At 39.8% G+C, this 19,318-nt stretch overlaps 1 protein-coding gene across 3 annotated transcripts in view; it reads left to right on the top strand.

Moving 5' to 3' along the window:
- The window catches only part of MDGA2 (MAM domain containing glycosylphosphatidylinositol anchor 2), a 939,656-nt gene that overhangs the window by 882,159 nt on the left and 38,179 nt on the right, over window positions 1-19,318 (top strand). For all 3 annotated transcript variants that reach the window (XM_077267305.1, XM_077267304.1, XM_077267303.1), the window contains exons 11-14: window positions 4,130-4,307; window positions 7,741-7,761; window positions 16,821-16,976; window positions 17,145-17,303. In XM_077267305.1, the coding sequence (XP_077123420.1) occupies window positions 4,130-4,307; window positions 7,741-7,761; window positions 16,821-16,976; window positions 17,145-17,303 (514 nt within the window). The remainder of the gene's footprint in view (window positions 1-4,129; window positions 4,308-7,740; window positions 7,762-16,820; window positions 16,977-17,144; window positions 17,304-19,318) is intronic.

Genomic DNA, 19,318 nt, shown 5'->3' with positions numbered 1-19,318 from the left:
TTTTTTATGCGTGAGCCTATTATGATTATGCATGTAAATGTGCGTGTGTATATGCAGGTAGGGTATGATGGAGGGGGCAGGAAGAAGCAACTGGTGAAACCCAAGGTCGGGCAGAAGTTGATGTATTGAGTGTTTGGTATGTATTTTTAATGTTTTTTAACTCTTATTTTTGTGAATAATATAAACCTACAATTGGAATTAAATTATCTGGCGATGCTGCTTTATGTCCAGTTGTTCTTTAAGCAAAATTTCTGACAAATTTTGAGATAATTTTCTGCTTTCCTCAATAAATCATAAAACAAAAATCATGTTGGTCAGTCCTGCTGTGTGACTATGAGTCATGTCTAGATAACAGGGATTGTTTTTTCAGTAACACGGACTCTATTTATATCCAAGAGTAAATTATTATCATTGTAAACCTGCTGGGGCCCTAATGGGATTAATTAAAAATACAGATGGTTCTCAGTTTCTTTGTATAAATAGCAAAATCACCACTGTGAGTCTAACTGGAATGAAAAAAAAAGACATAAAAATGCTGGATGAATACAGAATGAAATGAGAACAGTTAAGCCTGACAGTAAAAATATAATAATAATAATAATAATAATAATAATAATAATAATCGTAGAATTATCAGTCATGCATATTTGTGTATGTGTCACATTCCATACATCTTTGCCTTAAGTTGCTTCTCATCTACTTATCTCTCTGTCCAGTATAAGGCTGAAAAAAATAGATTAAAATATAATATCACCCCTTTTAAAACCTTAAAGGGATTGTCCCTTTCTCTACATGTTAAAATTAATGAACTCAGAGAAGTGTAAGAAATAAAACAAAAATTGCCCACAGCCGCAGGATGTAGACATCATCCTCCCAGCCACCCATCCCTAAAGATCAGCAGGGGGCACAATACAAAGTATGAAGGAAGGAGTGGGTTTGAGGTCTGTATATGCTGTATGGGGGTGTCTAAAGTGAGTATAAATAGAGGATGTGATCTGAAATCTGCATACATTGGGGGATTTTGTCTTTTTTCATCAATATGCACAACTCCATGGTGCCTTATGGCACACAAGTAAAGTACAAAATCTTTGAAGAAATCCTGTGAAAAATATTATCTATGGAACAAGTCAATGAAGTTTCATTTATTTTGTACTCACCTTTTATGATTCTGTGCTACAATCTGTGGACGTCGGGCACTCAGACCATCCTCATGGAGTCGGTTTCTAACCGTTTGTGCAGACACATGCACATTTGCGGCCTGCTGGAGGTCATTTTGCAGGGCTCTGGCAGTGCTCCTCCTGTTCCTCCTTACACAAAGGCTGAGGTAGCGGTCCTGCTGCTGGGTTGTTGCCCCCTCCACGTCTCCTGGTGTACTGGCCTGTCTCCTGGTATCGTCTCCAGCCTCTGGACACTACACTGACAGACACAATAAACCTTCTTGCCACAGCTCGCATTGATGTGCCATCCTGGATGAGCTGCACTACCTGAGCCACTTGTGTGGGATGTAGAGTCCGTCTCATGCTACCACAAGTGTGAAAGCACAACCAACATTCAAAAGTGACCAAAACATCAGCCAGAAAGCATTGGTACTGAGATGTGGTCTGTGGTCCCCACCTGCAGAACCATCCTTTATTGAGTGTGTCTTGATACTTGCCAATAATTTCCATCTGTTGTCTATTCCATTTGCATAACAGCATGTGAAATTGATTGTCAAACAGTGTTGCTTCCTAAGAGGAAAGTTTGATTTCACAGAAGCTTGATTTACTTGGAGTTATATTCTGTTGTTAAAGTGTTCCCTTTATTTTTTGAGCAGTGTATAAATATATACACATACATACACTTTATATATCATATATAGTAAAAACTTCAGTTCATCTGTCCAAAAACAAAAATATCAAAGAAAAAAAAATCTGAAAACTAAATGCCATTTTCATTTTAAAACAAACAGATAAAAAAATGTAGAAAAATCATGATGAAAACATTATTGGTATTCAGTATTCTGAGTTAGTGAAAGAAGTTGGCAAAGGGAGCCCAGTGTGACTCTTATGCCCACAGGCCCACGTAAACCTGGAGCCATCCCTGCAGATCAGACGTGCTCTTCATACTACAGTGTCCTGTGTTTTATCAGCGTTTTTATAGATGCCAGTGCCAGAACTGAATCTTTTATAGATGGAGCCATTTCTCTGGAAAGTTTCTTTGTTCTTTTTGTTAGCAAACTTCATCTGTTCTGAAAGTAACTTTGTATTTTGTTTGATCTAAACTTTAACAATTAAAAATATGTAATTATTAATGGAAGCTTTTAATACATTATTTACTATGTTTTCTCAGTGATTTTTGTCATTAATAGTCACCTCCCATCTATCTATCTATCTATCTATCTATCTATCTATCTATCTATCTATCTATCTATCTACCTATCTGTCTGTCTGTAAGTCTGTCTGTGCGTCTGTCTGTCTGTCTATCTAGCTCTTGCACATGGGTAGTTGCATATTTCTATATTACTTTGGTCAGCGCTGACTCAATGATATTGCAGATCCTTGGGAAACAAAGACCCAGGAGGACCATCTTAAATTAAATTTTCATTTTTCTTCCTTGCCCTCCAAGAACTATAACTTTTTTTAGTATTTTCATCATTAAGATCTATAGATTTTTTTTTTGTTTTCTTTTTTCTCTTTGTATCTTTTTTGAGCCCATACAACTTTTTTTTTTATTTATGTTTACTGTTTTGGATAATTATTATTGCATTAACTTAGATAGATACGAGATATTTGCAATGTCAGATGTGGTTTGTTTTTTTTTTACTTATGTTTTGAGAGCCAGGTTTGGTTTGTACTTTTATGTATGTATATATCATTTTAAGATTTTTCATTGTTTTTTAATTTATATTTATTATTACTTCTCCTTTGATTGCTTGTATTACAATTTGCAATACTATAACATTGCGGTGCATTGTAAAATGATGACTGATCTCATATAAAGCCTAGCTGCAGGCTGGGCTGTATTGGTGCACAGCCACAGCTGACACGTGGGGGCTTCAATAGATTCCTGGTTGCAATGACAACACCATCTGCCCGATATTTACAACCTCTTAAAGAGACTCTGTCACCAGGTTTTTGCTACCTTATCTGACTGCATCATGATGTAGAAAGTGACCCTCGTTCCAACCTTGTGTCACAGTTTACTGGGTGCAGTAGTTGTGAGACAGTTTGAGTTCTTAAATATAACAATATCTATAGACAGTAAACTGCCTATCAGAGGAGGGGGGTGGTCGGGCGACTTTTCATGAAGCAGCTAGTCATGGCATTGAATATCTCCTGGTGATAAAACCTTCATTGTAAGTAAACAACTGTACAGCTCAATAAGTGACATATGGCTAAAATCTGTGTTTCAGTCCCTATTTCCTGCTGTCTTCAGATTACATAGCAAAACCCTAGTGACATATTCCCCTTAAATTCTATCATCATAATTGGTAGCAGCATCTAAACTGTTGAGATTGGAAGAGGAAAGTACAGAGGGAGGGAAAAGGTCAAGACTGCAGAGGGTATTAGATGCTGTCAGTAGGACACTGATGTAATTGGTAAGAGAAGGCAAATCTTTTAAAACTGTAAAACAAATGGTTGTACAGGATGACAAAAAAACCCAACTTTTTCCTGAAACAGTGCCACGCCTGCCCTTAGTTTGTCGCCGATATTGGAGCTCATGATATTGGAGGAAATGGAGTTGAGCTGTAATTTCACATGCCACATGTGGACTTGGTGAAGTTCTATTTTGGAAGAAAGCAGCCATTTAAAAAAAATATTAGCGACCCCTATAGCCACTGGGGAACCCTTTCAATGGATAGAGATCCAAAACATGTCCACTGGTCCAAACTTGTCCACTGGTCCAAACTGGCACAAGCGTGAACCGAACATTTTTGCTAGTTCTTACAAGAAATAATACTGGACATATTGGATTCTGGTACAAGAGTTTTCGATGGTGGCCACTTCAAAATGAAAAATGAATTCAGTTTTTACTCATCTGTATGCCATAGACAAGAAGATTATCAGCGCTGCGTACTTTTATTGAAATGTAATGGCGGTCTTATAATATGAAGTGCTAGTAATGAATTTCTCTTTTTTGTTTATTACAGGCAGGTCAACAGCGCTGGTGGGAAACGGAGATTTCGGTTGATGGACCCATTAAAAAAGGAGAGTTAATTACTAATAACTTGACTAAACTTGTCAAGCCAGAACCCTATGAAATTCGACTCACCCCTATCAACAGATTTGGAGAGGGGGACTCGGCCATCCGAATTATCAAGTACAGCGGTAAGTGCCTGTCCATAGCGATGAGATCTGGTTTAGTTGGATATTGTTAATATCTTACATTTGCCCCATTACTATTGTGTGTAGGTTAGCAAAAAGCAGAGGAGCAGATAGATGGGATGTAAATGCTAATATGGACCTTTCACCGAACTATCACGCGATCTCCAAGGTTCTTTGCGATGCTGAAAGGTTAAGGATTACTCCCATAGTAGCAGTTGCTGCCCCCATTGATCTCAAGAACAGGGAACAAATTCCGATAAGGGACTTGGAAATACACTGTTAAAATGGGGTCTAAGGTGTCACACTTCTCCTTGTGGAGAGTGACATACCAGCTCTAGCATGCCAAGGTAAGGAGGCTTATTTGCCGTGCAATGCTCCTCTGGGAAATTTAATATGCAAATTGCCTCTTCAGAGAAGAATTCAAGTCCTTTTCCTCTCTGAAGAGGCAATTTGCACTGATAAAATGGAGCATTCGCCAACACTGTGCTATTCATAGAATATAGGACAGCTGACAATAGCCCAGCGATGTACTTGGCTAACTCTGGCAGTGCCATAGACAATGAATGGAACTACGATGACTAGACTTTAGTGAAAATATCTTCTATGTCCCATTTCAGCATCTAGCCCAGTCCTCCATGGCAGTAGATCCAGGGCAATGGTCAACAAATATTATGGGACTTTGTACGTCTAATAGGCACCCAGGATGCCAGGTCAAATATGCCAGAAAGAAGCAGAATGCTGGCTGTAAATGTGAAGGTTGATCATGTCCAGCAACTATGTGTTACCAGAGAAGCACAAGCATTTTTCTCAAATCTACTGGCTACCATTGCTTCATTCTGACAAGAAATTTCCAAGCCCCTTTTTGGGATTAGTGGGGGTCCTAGTGTTCTACTTTACAGCGATCATAAAGTATAGGTGATATCTTTCAAACATGAGCATAAAACTTTAAAGGGAACATGTCATTAGGTTTTTCTATCCCAAACTAAAGCCAACTGTGTGTGGGCACTGTAATGCTGATATCATCTATAGCTTTACTTTAGAAACCTCTGGTTGTGTTGCAAAGAAATTTACTGTTGAAAAGTTTTGCAAATGAACGTCAAGTGCAGAGGTTGGGGGCTCCACTTACAGCTCTGCTCCCTGTTCCCTATCCTTCCTGTCCGCAGCCTGCCCCCTGCCAGTGATTGACAGGCTATATTTCAGTAGCCTGCCTCCCCAGCCCACAATTTAGCTAAAGCGCCATCCTTCCCAGTGACGGTGCATACACAGGAAACTCCTGATGAAGGCGAATGTCAGTGACTGGTGTGATCTGCATAGCTTGCAGACCGTGTAAGATGCTTACCATTTCTAGGACGACTGACGCGAGACAAGCAGCAGGCGTAAAGAAGACTGTTTTCTCTCGCACCGGTCATCCTAGTGAAGAAGACAGTCAATGTCTTGCAAGGTCTGCAAACTATCCAGATCCCACTGCACACAGAGTTTGTCTTATCAGGAGCTTTCTGTGTATGCACCGTCACTGGGAATAATGGTACTAACACTAGGTTGCCAGTGGGGGAGAATGGTTACGGAAAGAGTTGTAACCTGTCAATTACTGACAGGACACAGGCAGCGGGCGTGGAGCACAGGGAAGAGGCCGCAGAGCTGTAAGTGCAGCGTCCGCCCACTGCACTTGCTGCTCATTTGTAAAACTATTAGTAAACAATCAATTTTTCTAAAGTAAAGCTAGGATGGAGTCAGCAGCATTACAGCGTCCATGCATAGATGGCATTGGTCTGGGGAAGAGAAACTTGATGACAGGTCACCTTTAGAAAAGCTGTAATAGGGCTAACTGAGTACTGTATATAGGTTTTAACCAAATCTCGCATATTTTGAGATTTTGTTTCAAGGGGTAACACTTCTCTGTATAGAGAGTGACATGCCAAGCCTGACATGCCAATATGAGGAGACTTATAAGCCATGTATGCTCCTCTGGGAAACTAAATATGCAAATTCCCTCTTCAGAGAGAAAGAGGACTAGAACTCTAGTGCCACCTATTGGAATTAACAATCCTAAAAGTCAGTGTCGACCCTTTAATCAGCCTTGCCATGTGACATAGCATAAAAGCTATATCTCAATTTGTAGACACGGTGTTTAGGGATATTGCCCCTCATCAGTGCAAAGTGTGAGATCTGGTTTGGCTGGATGAGAGGTGTCTGACCATTATCCAAGCCGAAACGTTACTCATTGGATTCCGTTTAGATGCCTCTCACCCAGCCAAACCAGATCTCACTCTTTGCACTGATGAGGGGCAGTACCCCAAAACACAGTGTCTGCAAATTGAATTTCTATATAAATGATTAAAAATGGTGGCGCAAAGTGTCACTGCCAGTCTAGATTCCTGCAGCAGTACCAACAAGCCTCCACAAATGGCTTGTAAAAAAATAAATATAAATATTGGTATACACCTAAGTGTATAGAGGTACGCGCTGGACTATTAGCAAGAAGAAATAAAAGCTATACAAAATAGTTCAAAGAGTGGCATTTGGTAACAGTCTGAATTAGTGCCAATAGGGTGACCGGATAAATGCCGGTACCTCCTCAATTTGTTACACACATATAAACAAAGGGTAAAAAATCATAGGTGTGTTCCTACCTCCAGATCGTGAGGCAAAGGGACACAGCGATGCTCCTGTTTTTCCTAGAGTTTCCAAATACTTGCGGGTGAAAAGGATATAGTGAACAGCCATTGGGTTGTCTATGTCCTAGCTGCACACCGTACTCACTCCCCGGGGGATTTCGGTCACGTGACTCATTACGTCACACAGGTCCTGCGCACCGCCCGCACTCACCGCTGAGTATACACGCGGCGTCGGCTCTGCAGGATCTCATCTTTACTAGAAGGTTAGTCAGCGGTGGCTTGCTACCGGCCGGGGCAGCCACCTGTTCACTATATCCTTTTCACCCGCAAGTATTTGGAAACTCTAGGAAAAACAGGAGCATCGCTGTGTCCCTTTGCCTCACGATCTGGAGGTAGGAACACACCTATGATTTTTTACCCTTTGTTTATATGTGTGTAACAAATTGAGGAGGTACCGGCATTTATCCGGTCACCCTATTGGCACTAATTCAGACTGTTACCAAATGCCACTCTTTGAACTATTTTGTATAGCTTTTATTTCTTCTTGCTAATAGTCCAGCGCGTACCTCTATACACTTAGGTGTATACCAATATTTAAATTGAATTTCTAGTTTGGCTTTTATCCTAAGTCATGTGGCAAAGCTGGTTAACTGGTCAATAGTGACTTTTAGGATAGCTGCTTAGTTATTCCTCTCTGAAGAAGCTACTTGAATATGACATTTTTTTTCAAAATACTAAAATTGTGTAACGCATAATAATGTAATATCACCTTTGAGTATTTGGGATGTATTGTAATGTTTATTTTTCTCATTTTGTTTCAGCTCCAATTAATCCACATTTACGTAAGTATCCAGATAAATAAGTAAAATTGTGAGCGTCAGTCCCATCAATAAAGAACTTATTATAAGCCCTGTGCACAGATGCAGAATGGCTCCACAAACTTCTATGGTAATCATAGTATTATAGCTCTGCACAGCACAGAGTGTTTATGGATCAGTAGTCCAGCTATGTGCAGGAAGGCTTACACCGTTTCTATTAGCTGTCTTCAACACCAGTTAGTTTCCAATTCGAACTGGAGTTGCATTTGGAATAAGCCAATAAGGCAGGGATGGATTGTGTAGTGGAAAATCACCAATTTTCTGTTTTTCAACCCTTTAGAGACACCGACATTGTTCTGTTTTTCTCTTTTGTTTTTACCTCCTTGCCTTCCAAAAGATTTTTTTTTTTTATTGTTAGGTCAACATAACCGTATGAGGTGATACAAGCTGAATGGAATTGAATAAAAGAACAACAATTGTGTTTTTAGGTTTTGTTTGTTTTGGCATTGTTTTGTGGTAAAAAAAAATAACCTGGGGACTTTGTTCTATGGGTACATTTATGGTAATATCAAATTTGTATAGTTTATTTTTGCATTTTACCACTTAAAACAATGACAACATTTTTTTAGCTTTAATATAATAGATAATAGAATTGAGAAGATAATGCTGGATCAAAAATTCACAATGAATAATGTCATAGCTCACCTCCTCCCCCTGTACAATGACTGATAAAAATGCTACATACAGCAGATAACGCAAGATCCAACATTCACATTAGGTGATGTCACAGCTCACCTCCTCCCCCTGTACAATGACTGATAAAAATGCTACATACAGCAGATAACGCAAGATCCAACATTCACATTAGGGGATGTCACAGCTCACCTCCTCCTCCTGTTGAATGACTGATAACACTTCTATATACAGTAGGTAACACAGGATCCACCATTCACAATAGGCGATATCACAGCTCACCTCCTCTTCCTCCTGTACAATGACTGATAACACCTCTATATACAGTAGATAACACAGGATCCATCATTCACAATAGGTGATGTCACAGCTCACCTCCTTCTCCTCTACAATGACCGATTACACCTCTATATACAGTAGATAACACAGGATCCATCATTCACAATAGGTGATGTCACAGCTCACCTCCTCTTCCTCTACAATGACCGATTACACCTCTATATACAGTAGATAACACAGGATCACAATATTCACAATAGGTGATGTCACGGCTCACCTCGTCCTCCTATACAATGACTGATAACACCTCTATATACAGTAGATTACACAGGATCCACCATACACAATAGGTGATGTCACAGCTCACCTCCTCCCGTACAATGACTGATAACACCTCTATGAACAGTAGATTACACAGGACCCACCATTCACAATAGGTGATGTCACAGCTCACCTCCTCCTCCTGTACAATGGCTGATAACACCTCTATATACAGTAGATAACACAGGATCCACCATTCACAATAGGCGATGTCACAGCTCACCTCCTCCTCCTGTACATTGACTGATAACACCTCTATATACAGTAGATAACACAGGATCCACCATTCACAATAGGTGACATCACAGCTCACCTCCTCCTCCTGTGCAATGACTGATAACACCTCTATATACAGTGGATAACACAGGATCCACCATTCACAGTAGGTGATGTCACAGCTCACCTCCTCCTCCTGTACAATGACTGATAACACCTCTATATACAGTGGATAACACAGGATCCACCATTCACAATAGGTGATGTCACAGCTCACCTCCTCCTCCTGTACAATGACTGATAACACCTCTATATACAGTAGATAGCACAGGATCTACCAATCACAATAGGTGATGTCACAGCTCACCTCCTCCTCCTGTACAATGACTGATAACACCTCTATATACAGTAGATAACACAGGATCCACCATTCACAATAGGTGATATCACAGCTCACCTCCTCCTCCTGTACAATGACTGATAACACCTCTGTATACAGTGGATAACAGAGGATCCACCATTCACAATAGGTGATGTCACAGCTCACCTCCTCCTCCTGTGCAATGACTGATAACACCTCTATATACAGTAGATAACACAGGATCCACCATTCACAATAGGTGATGTCACAGCTCACCTCCTCCTCCTGTACAATGACTGATAACACCTCTATATACAGTAGCTAACACAGGATCCACCATTCACAATAGGTGATGTCACAACTCACCTCCTCCTCCTTCTGTACAATGACTGATAAAATACCTATATACAATAGATAACACAGAATCTACAATAGGTGATGTCACAGCTCACCTTCTCTTCCTCCCTATGCACTTTCCTACGGAAGTCAGTGAAACTGAATCATGAACAGAAAATATGAGCACAAAATTTACAATCAGAAAATAAAATTAATTTTGAAAAAAAGCATGTATCAGTATTTTCTTTAATTAAGAAAATGCTACAGGTGATCACCTTTACGGATTAAATAGCGCCAGTGATAAAACATTCCAGGATATATAAAAGCAGCTCTTAGACGTGAAGTTCTCCTTGAGAATTTGTGGATATGGGCCTACAAATTATATATTGGCATTTATTGTCCGGGGCTTTTAGTGAGAGAACAAAAGTTCACCGGTTGACCCTTGTCGCTACTTTATGAATATCCTCATTTTAAGAAAAATAAAAATGATCACTTCACCTCCTTCCATATACACTTCACCTTTCTTCCATTACTTGTGTTCTCTTTCATAAACTTCTCAGCCTTTAGCTCTCACAGAATTTTTGAAAGTATTTTTTTCATTATTGGTTTTAGGCCTTTTTTTATATCTCAGTTCCAGGATCACAGAGGGTTTATTTCAGAACATGACCATATCAGCCAAGATTTTTTTTTTAGCAAGAATCTTACAATAACGGCATGCAAATTTATTATAACTTTATTGTTACGCTATCTTATCAGAAGTTGTGTTCTGGTGATATGTTAGACATCTGACAGATGGCTTTCTCCAATCAGCCGGTCTTACATTTTCTCAATATCGTCCCATCATTTCTGCAATATGACTGTTACCAACTATTCATTACATAATATTACTATACTGTATGTGGTGCAATAAAAAAGCCCTAGTGCTTTCAAAATTTTGTTCAGGTTAATGGCCTTAAACAAATGTCAAAAATTCTAACAGGCCATGATCCCAAGAGCTTACACTCTATGAGGAAATCGAGCTGAGGTAAAAAGTGCTCGAGTCGTAGTATATTGTCCAGCCATCTTTACAATAAGTGAGTATTCATAAGTACAGTACCTGCATGATTCAATCACCAACCAGAATTCATATATTTCCAGAGACAAAGTTCTACTGAGTGCATGGAGGGTGAGGGAAACTGATAATCAAAGGGTCAAAACTCTGAAGGAACCGGTAGGAAGTAAGAACTGAGAAAAATTATATTAGTGAAGTAACGTGATAGACCTACCAAAAAGTTTGTTTTTAGGGCATGTTTTAAATATACGGACACTGGAAACTAACCTGATTATTTGAGGTAGCACATTCCAAAGAGCTAGTGCAGCATGAGAAACATTTAAGGGTACGTGCACAAGATCAGTAAACGCTGAGGGTTGGACACTGCGTACATCTGCAGCGTCCAACCCGCAGCGTCCAGATGTTACAGCATAGTGGATAGGATTTCAAGAAATCCCATGTCCACTATGTGTGCACCGACGTCTCTCCAGACCTCAACATGTCAATTTATCTTGCAGAAACGCGAGTCTTCACAAGATAAATATCACCTGTACAATATATTGGACGCGGTGATTCCACGTGGTTCAATGAACACATGCAGAATCACCTGCGTTCAAAATCCGGCAGCGTTTTGGACACAGTGGACATGTGCTGTGTCCAAAGTGCTGCCAATTACTGACCGTGTGCACCTACTATTAGAGACAGAAATGGTACTTTCAGATTATGGAGGATGTTGGTCACAGATGGAGAAAATGAAGGACCTTCAAGGATGGTAAAGCACTGTGAAGAGGGCTAGTAGGGTGGTAGATGGAGATGAGGAGGAGATGTAGGACAGACCCGCACTGTGGAGAAGATGGGTAGGTTGGTAGGCAAGATGGGGAAGAGATGTAAGGCATTGCTACACTGTGGAGAGGATGGGTAGGGTGACAGACAGAGAAGGGGAAGAGATGTAGGGCAGTGCAGCACTGTGGACAGTACGGGTACTGTGGTAGATAGATGAGGAGGAGATGAAGGACGGTGAAGTGTTATGATCTGGTAACCTTGGAGCCGCATGAAAGACTTTCTCAGGAGTAGGTGGCACCTGTACTGACCGCAAACCCTAAACTAACACCGCAACTAGAAGTAGCCGTGGGATGTACCTAACACGTTCTAGACACCTCGACACAGCCGGAGAACTAAATACCCCTATAGATAGAAATGGGAATTCTATCTTGCCTCATAGCAGAACCCCAAAGGATAGGCAGCCCCCCACAAATATTGACTGTGAGTATAAGAGGAAAGACACACGCAGGCAGAAAAACAGGATTTAGCAAAAGAGGCACTTCTAGCTAAATAGAAAAGGATAGGACAGAATTCTAAGCGGTCAGTATTAAAATCCTAAAAATATCCACAGCAGATAATACAAATATTCCACATCTAACTAAAGACATAGAAAGTATATCTGCATATCCTGAGAATCCAGCATGACTGAAAAATCCAAACAAAGTCTAAGCTGGACAAAAAACACAATAAATTGCACTGAATTGTAAAGCACACTGCATGTGTGCACAGAGACAAAAAACAGACACTTATCTTATCTGAATTGGCAGCATGGCATGAGGAGCTAGAGAGAGATGCAATCCCTCCAAGTACAATGGACAACTTGCACTGACTCATGGAGCCTGCACACCTAAATACCTAATAGAGCTGCAATCAGCAGAAACACCTGCCCGGATTACAACCCCAAGACAACTGCACTACCACCAACAACCACCGGAGGGAGCCCAAGAGCAGAATTCACAACAGTGAAGCACTGTCGAAAGGACTGGTAGTTTGGTAGACAGAGGAGATGTAAGACAGTGCAGCACCGTGGAGAGGACGGGTAGGGTGATAGACAGATGAGGAGATGTAGGGAGGTGCTGGACTGGAGAGGATGGGTAGGGTGGTAGACAGAGATGAGAGAGGAGATGTAGGGTTGTACAGCTCTGTGGAGAGCTTTGTTTGTGCTTGTGATAAGTTTATGTTGTTTTCTGCAGCAGATGGACAACCAGTGCAATGACTGCCACAGAGTGGAGGCATCAGTGTAACAGCAGGACAGCAATATGATCTGTGTAAGGAAGGCAGATTAATAATTATTTGCAGTAATAAAGACAAGAAGGAATTAGAGCAACTGTAAAGTTTTCCATGATAAGAAAACAATAGCGTATGGATATGATTTTCAGGCTGGGACTTACTGCTGTAAGATGGAGAGACAGAGCTGTGTTATTCAGAGTCACATTTGAGAAGTCCCATTTGGCTGTTGGAAGACAGGAAAACAAAAGTGTAGAAGTATTTGTGGAATCTAATCTAATAAAGCAGCATTACATGTGTTCTTGTCATCAACAGGAGCAAAGGCTCCACATGATACATAATATGTGGGAACACCTGGTGCTGTCATGCATGCTCTGTTCACCCACTTTTGCAATACACTTGACTCCCTAAAGGCCTGTTTTTGGAACAACTATTCATCCCTATGGGAGTTATGAAAACAGCATAGTGCAGCTATGCCGATCTGTTTTTGTAACCCTGCATCGTGTGGCCATGACCTGGAAGCAGTTATTCCAATCTCGACCATGAGAAGAAGAAATGTCAATTACCCTTTAAGATAGGCCATCTGACCGTAATCTGATATAAAAGGACATCAGTGGATGATGCTTAGGGTTGTTCTAAATAATGTAGCTCAGTCCCATTCATTTCCCTGAACTGCAATACCAGACGCATCTACACCAGTATGTATGGCACTGTGTCTTTGCACACATTAAAATTGGACCATTTAGTCTGCCAATCATTGGAGATCCCAGAGGTGGATCCTGGAAAACCTCTCTATTGAAAGGGACATTCCAAGGTGGCCATTATTGCTATCAGTAGAAGTCTTTGTGTAAAAATTTTGGCAATTAACGTTCAAGCCCTCGGCAACTGTGAGACATAAATGTACCAGAGAAGAGCAATATCACTATAAGGGAACTGTCAATTGGCCGTATAAATCAGAGCAATATGTGAACACAGTGCGATGACTGGCCGGTGGCTCTCCCGACCCGGGAAATTACAGCTTCATGCATTTTTTGCAGCTGTTGTGCTCACTTCGGGGGGAGCGGCCAGCTAGTCTATGCACTGCATTCACATATCTCTCCGATTTATACAGCCGTCTAACTGCGCACTAAGGAGTGGATTCGGGCTTTGAACTTGCTGTGTACAGTGCGGTTGCCAGCTGGGTTATTCATTAAGCACTGAAAAGTAACTGAAGCAAAATGCCAAAATTAACGTTTTTTTTCTGTAGCCACCCACAACAAATGCAAAAAACCCCCCAAAGAGTTCAAGATGTCACTTAAACTACAAATTGCATCATAAAAACAGGTCAGCGTGCAAAAAAAAGCTGTCATACATCACCAACAACAGAGAAAAAAACATTAGGATGTCTTGAAAAATAGCAATACAAGCCAATTTATTTTTACAAAGTCCAGAATTTTATCAAGCCACTAAATTATATAAAAAAGATGTTCAAATTTTTTATTGCCGTAATCGCACTGACGTGAAGAGTCATGTTGCCAGATCAATTTAACCCTGCAATTAGTGCCATAAAAACAAAACACAAAAAAAGACGTCAGAATTGCTGTTTTTTTAGCATTTCACCTCATTGGTAATTTTTTTCTCCCCCGCTTATCATTATGATAAATGGTAAAGTGAATGGTGTCATTCAAAATTACAACTCGTCTTGCTAAAAAATAAGACCTCATACGGCAATATGGATGGAAAAATAAAAAAGTTATGGCAAGGGAAAAAAAGCGAAAGCGCAAAATGAAAAATGACTGCATATTCAAGGAGTTAAGAGGATTTCTATAGGAACTGTAGTAGTGTAAAAGCTATAGCATCAATCTGTACCTAGGCGAATGTTACTATCAGCTGCAAACGTCCTTAAGCATATAAAGCCGTTATTAATCTTTCCTTAGTTCATGCTGAGCTCGGGATTATTTGCAGTTTTACGGGGTCACAGACCAGCTGAGAGTCTGACCTTTTGTTATCCGAATGTAAAGAAGATGATATGATTCATCTATCATGTCAATAAAATATCTGAGATGCAGAACGGCCCAGAGGATTCCTTCATTAAAGCCCCCTCCGATGTCACCTGCTGGAGGCCACTGTCAGGATCACAAGCAATATATAAATATGTATAGAAAAAAGATTACCACCTACCAGCAGACTTCCATTTCCATCAGTCCGAGAGACAGAAATAAATTGATAATTGTTTGTATGTGACTGAAATAATTGCACGCTCCAGCGTTGAAGGGTTTATTTCAAGCAGAATAGGCAACAATATTTTTGTCTTCTTGTAGACCCCCTATAGGAAAACAATAATTACCTAAAAGAAAATGAACTGACTTGTGTGTACAGAAAGAAGAAACACCATTAACGGCTACGATGTGTGCATTACTAAATGCTTGTTAGATATTTTTTGCTGCCAGTGATGTGTTACTCATACGAACAGATCATTTAATGGCAACTCATGAAAATGTCCCCCTCTGTCAACAACGCCGTGGGGGTCCTGCATGGACAAAGGAGCCATTAGGCAAGATTCAACCATTACACTGAATGGGTTGCGTAATACTGTGCAGCTTCTATGGTGGTTCTGTGAGTGTAAAAAAGAGGGAAGAATGACCAAAAGAGTGGAGGAAGGCCCATTTAGTATTTAATATAGGGCCCCTATGGCCCTAACTGAGTACCATGTTACCACATCCCAAGTTTTTGGTATGAATTCTCCATAGAAAATCTCTAATAAAGTCCAGTAAAAAACAGAAACAAGCGGAGCGTTACCAAGTCCATTCGTGCTCAGCGGAAAAAAAAACGGAACAGATTGTAAAGCGATAGATTGCCTATATGTTGTGGACTTCTTGGAAATTTGGGATTCAACCCATGAAAAGTAGACCTTAGAGGCAAGTGTCTTGGTATTGTTAGCTCCAAATGGGACTGTGTTCTGCTGAGTGCTTATAAACCTGTTCTAGTAGAAGCCAATCATTGTGTCAAAATAAGAACCAATTAGATGCTTCTCTAATGATTTTCTACTGGACCATTATGTCAAAATCAAGACCCAGTAGACAATCTTCTAGAGTGGGATATGGACATTATTCTGTTAAAATCAAGACCCATTGGATAATTCTCTGGTTAATTTGTCCAATAGTTGTCTATTAGTGTACCAAAACCAAGACACATTGGATTATCTTGTGAACTTGTCCTGGAGGGAGGGCTACTATTTTGTAAAAACCAGGACTCATTGGATGATTCTCTAATTGGCCTTTGCACTAGAAGTCCATTAATGTGTCAAAACCAAGACCTATTGTAGTATTCTCCATTGGGTCCATCCAGTAGATGGACATAATTGTGTCAAAACCAGGAACCACTGGATGATTCTCTGGTGGACCTGTCCAGAAGATGCCCATTATTGTATCAAAACCAAGATCCAATGGAGGATCTCTGGTGGTGGTACTGTCTAGTAGAGGGCCATTATTGTTTCAAAGACAGGATCTATTGGAGGATCCTGGTGTCCTTTTCCAGCCCTACCAATAGGCATGGATTCGTAATGTTTCAGCTGATATGGACTTTTTCGATTTGGACAGTCAAAGTTTTACCCATGATCCTTTATTCATGACTCCTTGGATAATACATAAAGTAATGTAATATCACAAAATAAATTAAGAGAAAAACACATTACCAAATGGGTTCGTGTAGCATTTGGAGACAAACATTTCAACCAACTGCAGCAAGTGATGTTCAAGTATGACTATGTCAAATTTTTGGACACTTCTGCTAAATATTAAATCTCTGGATTTCTTACAGGGGAGTTTCACTGTGGATTTGAAGATGGTAACATCTGCTTATTCACCCAGGATGACAGCGATATATTTGACTGGACAAAACAAAGTGCTGGCACAAGAGATACTAGGTATACACCAAACACAGGGCCCACCACAGATGCCGGTGGATCCAAACAAGGTATGTTTCCCCTATCTTAATACAAAATACTTCTCTTGTCCTTCGACTGATATTTTGGAAATGGCCAGGAATAGCTTATCCTTTTTAGTATCTATCACTTACAAATATATATATTTTTTTATGTTTTCATAAAGTTCTACAGATTCCAAATGCATTTTTATTCTGTAGGCTTCTACATGTACATAGAGACATCTCGCCCCCGAGAGGATGGAGAAAAAGCCCGACTAATTAGCCCAGTCTTTAATATTGCACAGAAAAATCCATATGGGTCCAGCAATACAGCTTATTGTTTTAGTTTTTTCTACCATATGTATGGAAGACATATAGGTAAGTCATTCTTCAGATGATATCTATATAAAACTATGCTGAACACAAACATTCTCATTGTTTGATCGTGCTAAAACTTTAATAATATCCTTAGGAAAATTGCCAACAAGAAGTGCGTCCATATTTGTTTCCCTTTTCCATTGGCTTTCCCCCTGAAAAAACTTGATTTTGATGTTGACGTTAACACTTTGTTATTTGATTAGATGGGAACCACTTTGACTAGTGAACATGAGAATATTCTTGATTGACCATGATTTGGTTTTGGCAGTACTGAACTTGGGTATGCCAATTTTAAAGCTCGGGATACAAAGCAACATTTGGTCGTCCACAACCTATGGAAAAATATGGCATGGCTGCAAATTCAACGCTCCCTGAGAGAATTATGTTCCGGAATAGCAAAAGCTGGATTTTAATGAATGTTGGATGGTTACCTTCAATCTTCTCTGAGCCATGACTGATGTCTCATGGATGACCAAATGAGTAACAAGTGCAATTTGCTCAGTTTGGCTACTTTGCTTCTAAATTGATCCTTGGCGCTCTATGCCATTTGGGATAACGATGTAGCACATGGGCATCTACTACTACAATGGTAAATCACCAATGACCCATTGGAATCTACTGTATCACCATCATGAGATTTCACAAAGGCTAGAACTGTACAGAGACATGGAGCAATCTAGCATGTCATGGTAAAATTGCCACGATGCCATGACTCACTCATAACCTCAGTGTTTCCATATGATACGAAAAGTTTGATATATTGCTGTAATGCCCACTTGCATGTAACCAAATAGAGCCCAGTTACATCTGGTGTCCTGCTGGCATTTCAGAAATTGGACACATTACCGTTGAAGCCGAAAATAAATTCTTGGATATCGGGACCTACATATTGAACAATATGGTCATGTCTAGTGGAAAAAAAAGTGAAAAAGAGATGCGAAAAATGGAACGTCACCCCACCCCAGATATTGTCATGAATAAGTCTGTCAGAATACATTACTTATCACAACTAGTGATGAGCGAGTGTGCTCGTTACTCAAGTTTCTCCGAGCATGCTCGGGTGGTCTCCGAGTATTTCGGCATGCTCGGAGATTTAGTTTGTGTTGATACAGCTGCATGATTTGCGGCTGTTAGACAGCCTGAACACATGCAGGGATTGCATGTTTATTAGGCAATGCTCGGAGAAACTCAAGTAATGAGCATACTCGCTCATCACTAATCACAACTAGTTGGTTGCGCTCAAGTTAACGATGGTAGATCATTCATGCCTAGCTACTAAAATGCTGTGGGCATATTTACAGTGTATTGTTGTGCCAGACAACTAGTGCAATCAATTATAAGATTCATTAGCACTTTGCTAAATGGCAAAATATACTTGTGATGATTACAGCTCCCCTTGATAACAGTGGGAGCTTTGTTGTGGCTCGGAAAGCAATATCTCCCATTTATATTGTTCTGAGGACTCTCCATTTATTAGTGGATTTCACGTATTGTATTTGCATTTTAAAGTGAACCTGCCCTCTATTTTTACATTTGTATTACTTTCACATTTATATATATAACATTAATAATATTTTTCTCACTATCTTTTATTATTAACAATCAAACTCACAACTAAAAGTATATCAAAGCCCATTTTCACCTATGAACAACAGTCGAAGCTTAATTTTTCTGATGCAATTTTTCCAAGATAAATGAAAATTATTCAAAAGTGTAACAAAAATACTACAAAAATAATCAAATATAAATGTAATATAGAAAAAATGAAATACTTCAAGTTCAGCCTTATGTTTGATGATGCGCTGTGCGGTATACTCTACTTCTATACAGTGTACAGATAACTTTACCATATGAGTCCTAATATATTGCTGAAATAACAGTACTTTTAAGACAAAAAAAACCTTCCTGTATAAAACAAATCCTATGGTTTGTATGAGGCCTAACAAAAAGGAAAGGCCTACTTTCCTAAACTATACTAAAAATATTAATATTTTCCAATGTTTTGAAAACTTGCA

Source organism: Ranitomeya variabilis, chromosome 1 (assembly GCF_051348905.1).
Source record: "Ranitomeya variabilis isolate aRanVar5 chromosome 1, aRanVar5.hap1, whole genome shotgun sequence".
Classification (NCBI taxonomy): domain Eukaryota; kingdom Metazoa; phylum Chordata; class Amphibia; order Anura; family Dendrobatidae; genus Ranitomeya; species Ranitomeya variabilis.
This window is presented reverse-complemented; position numbering and strand designations above follow the sequence as displayed.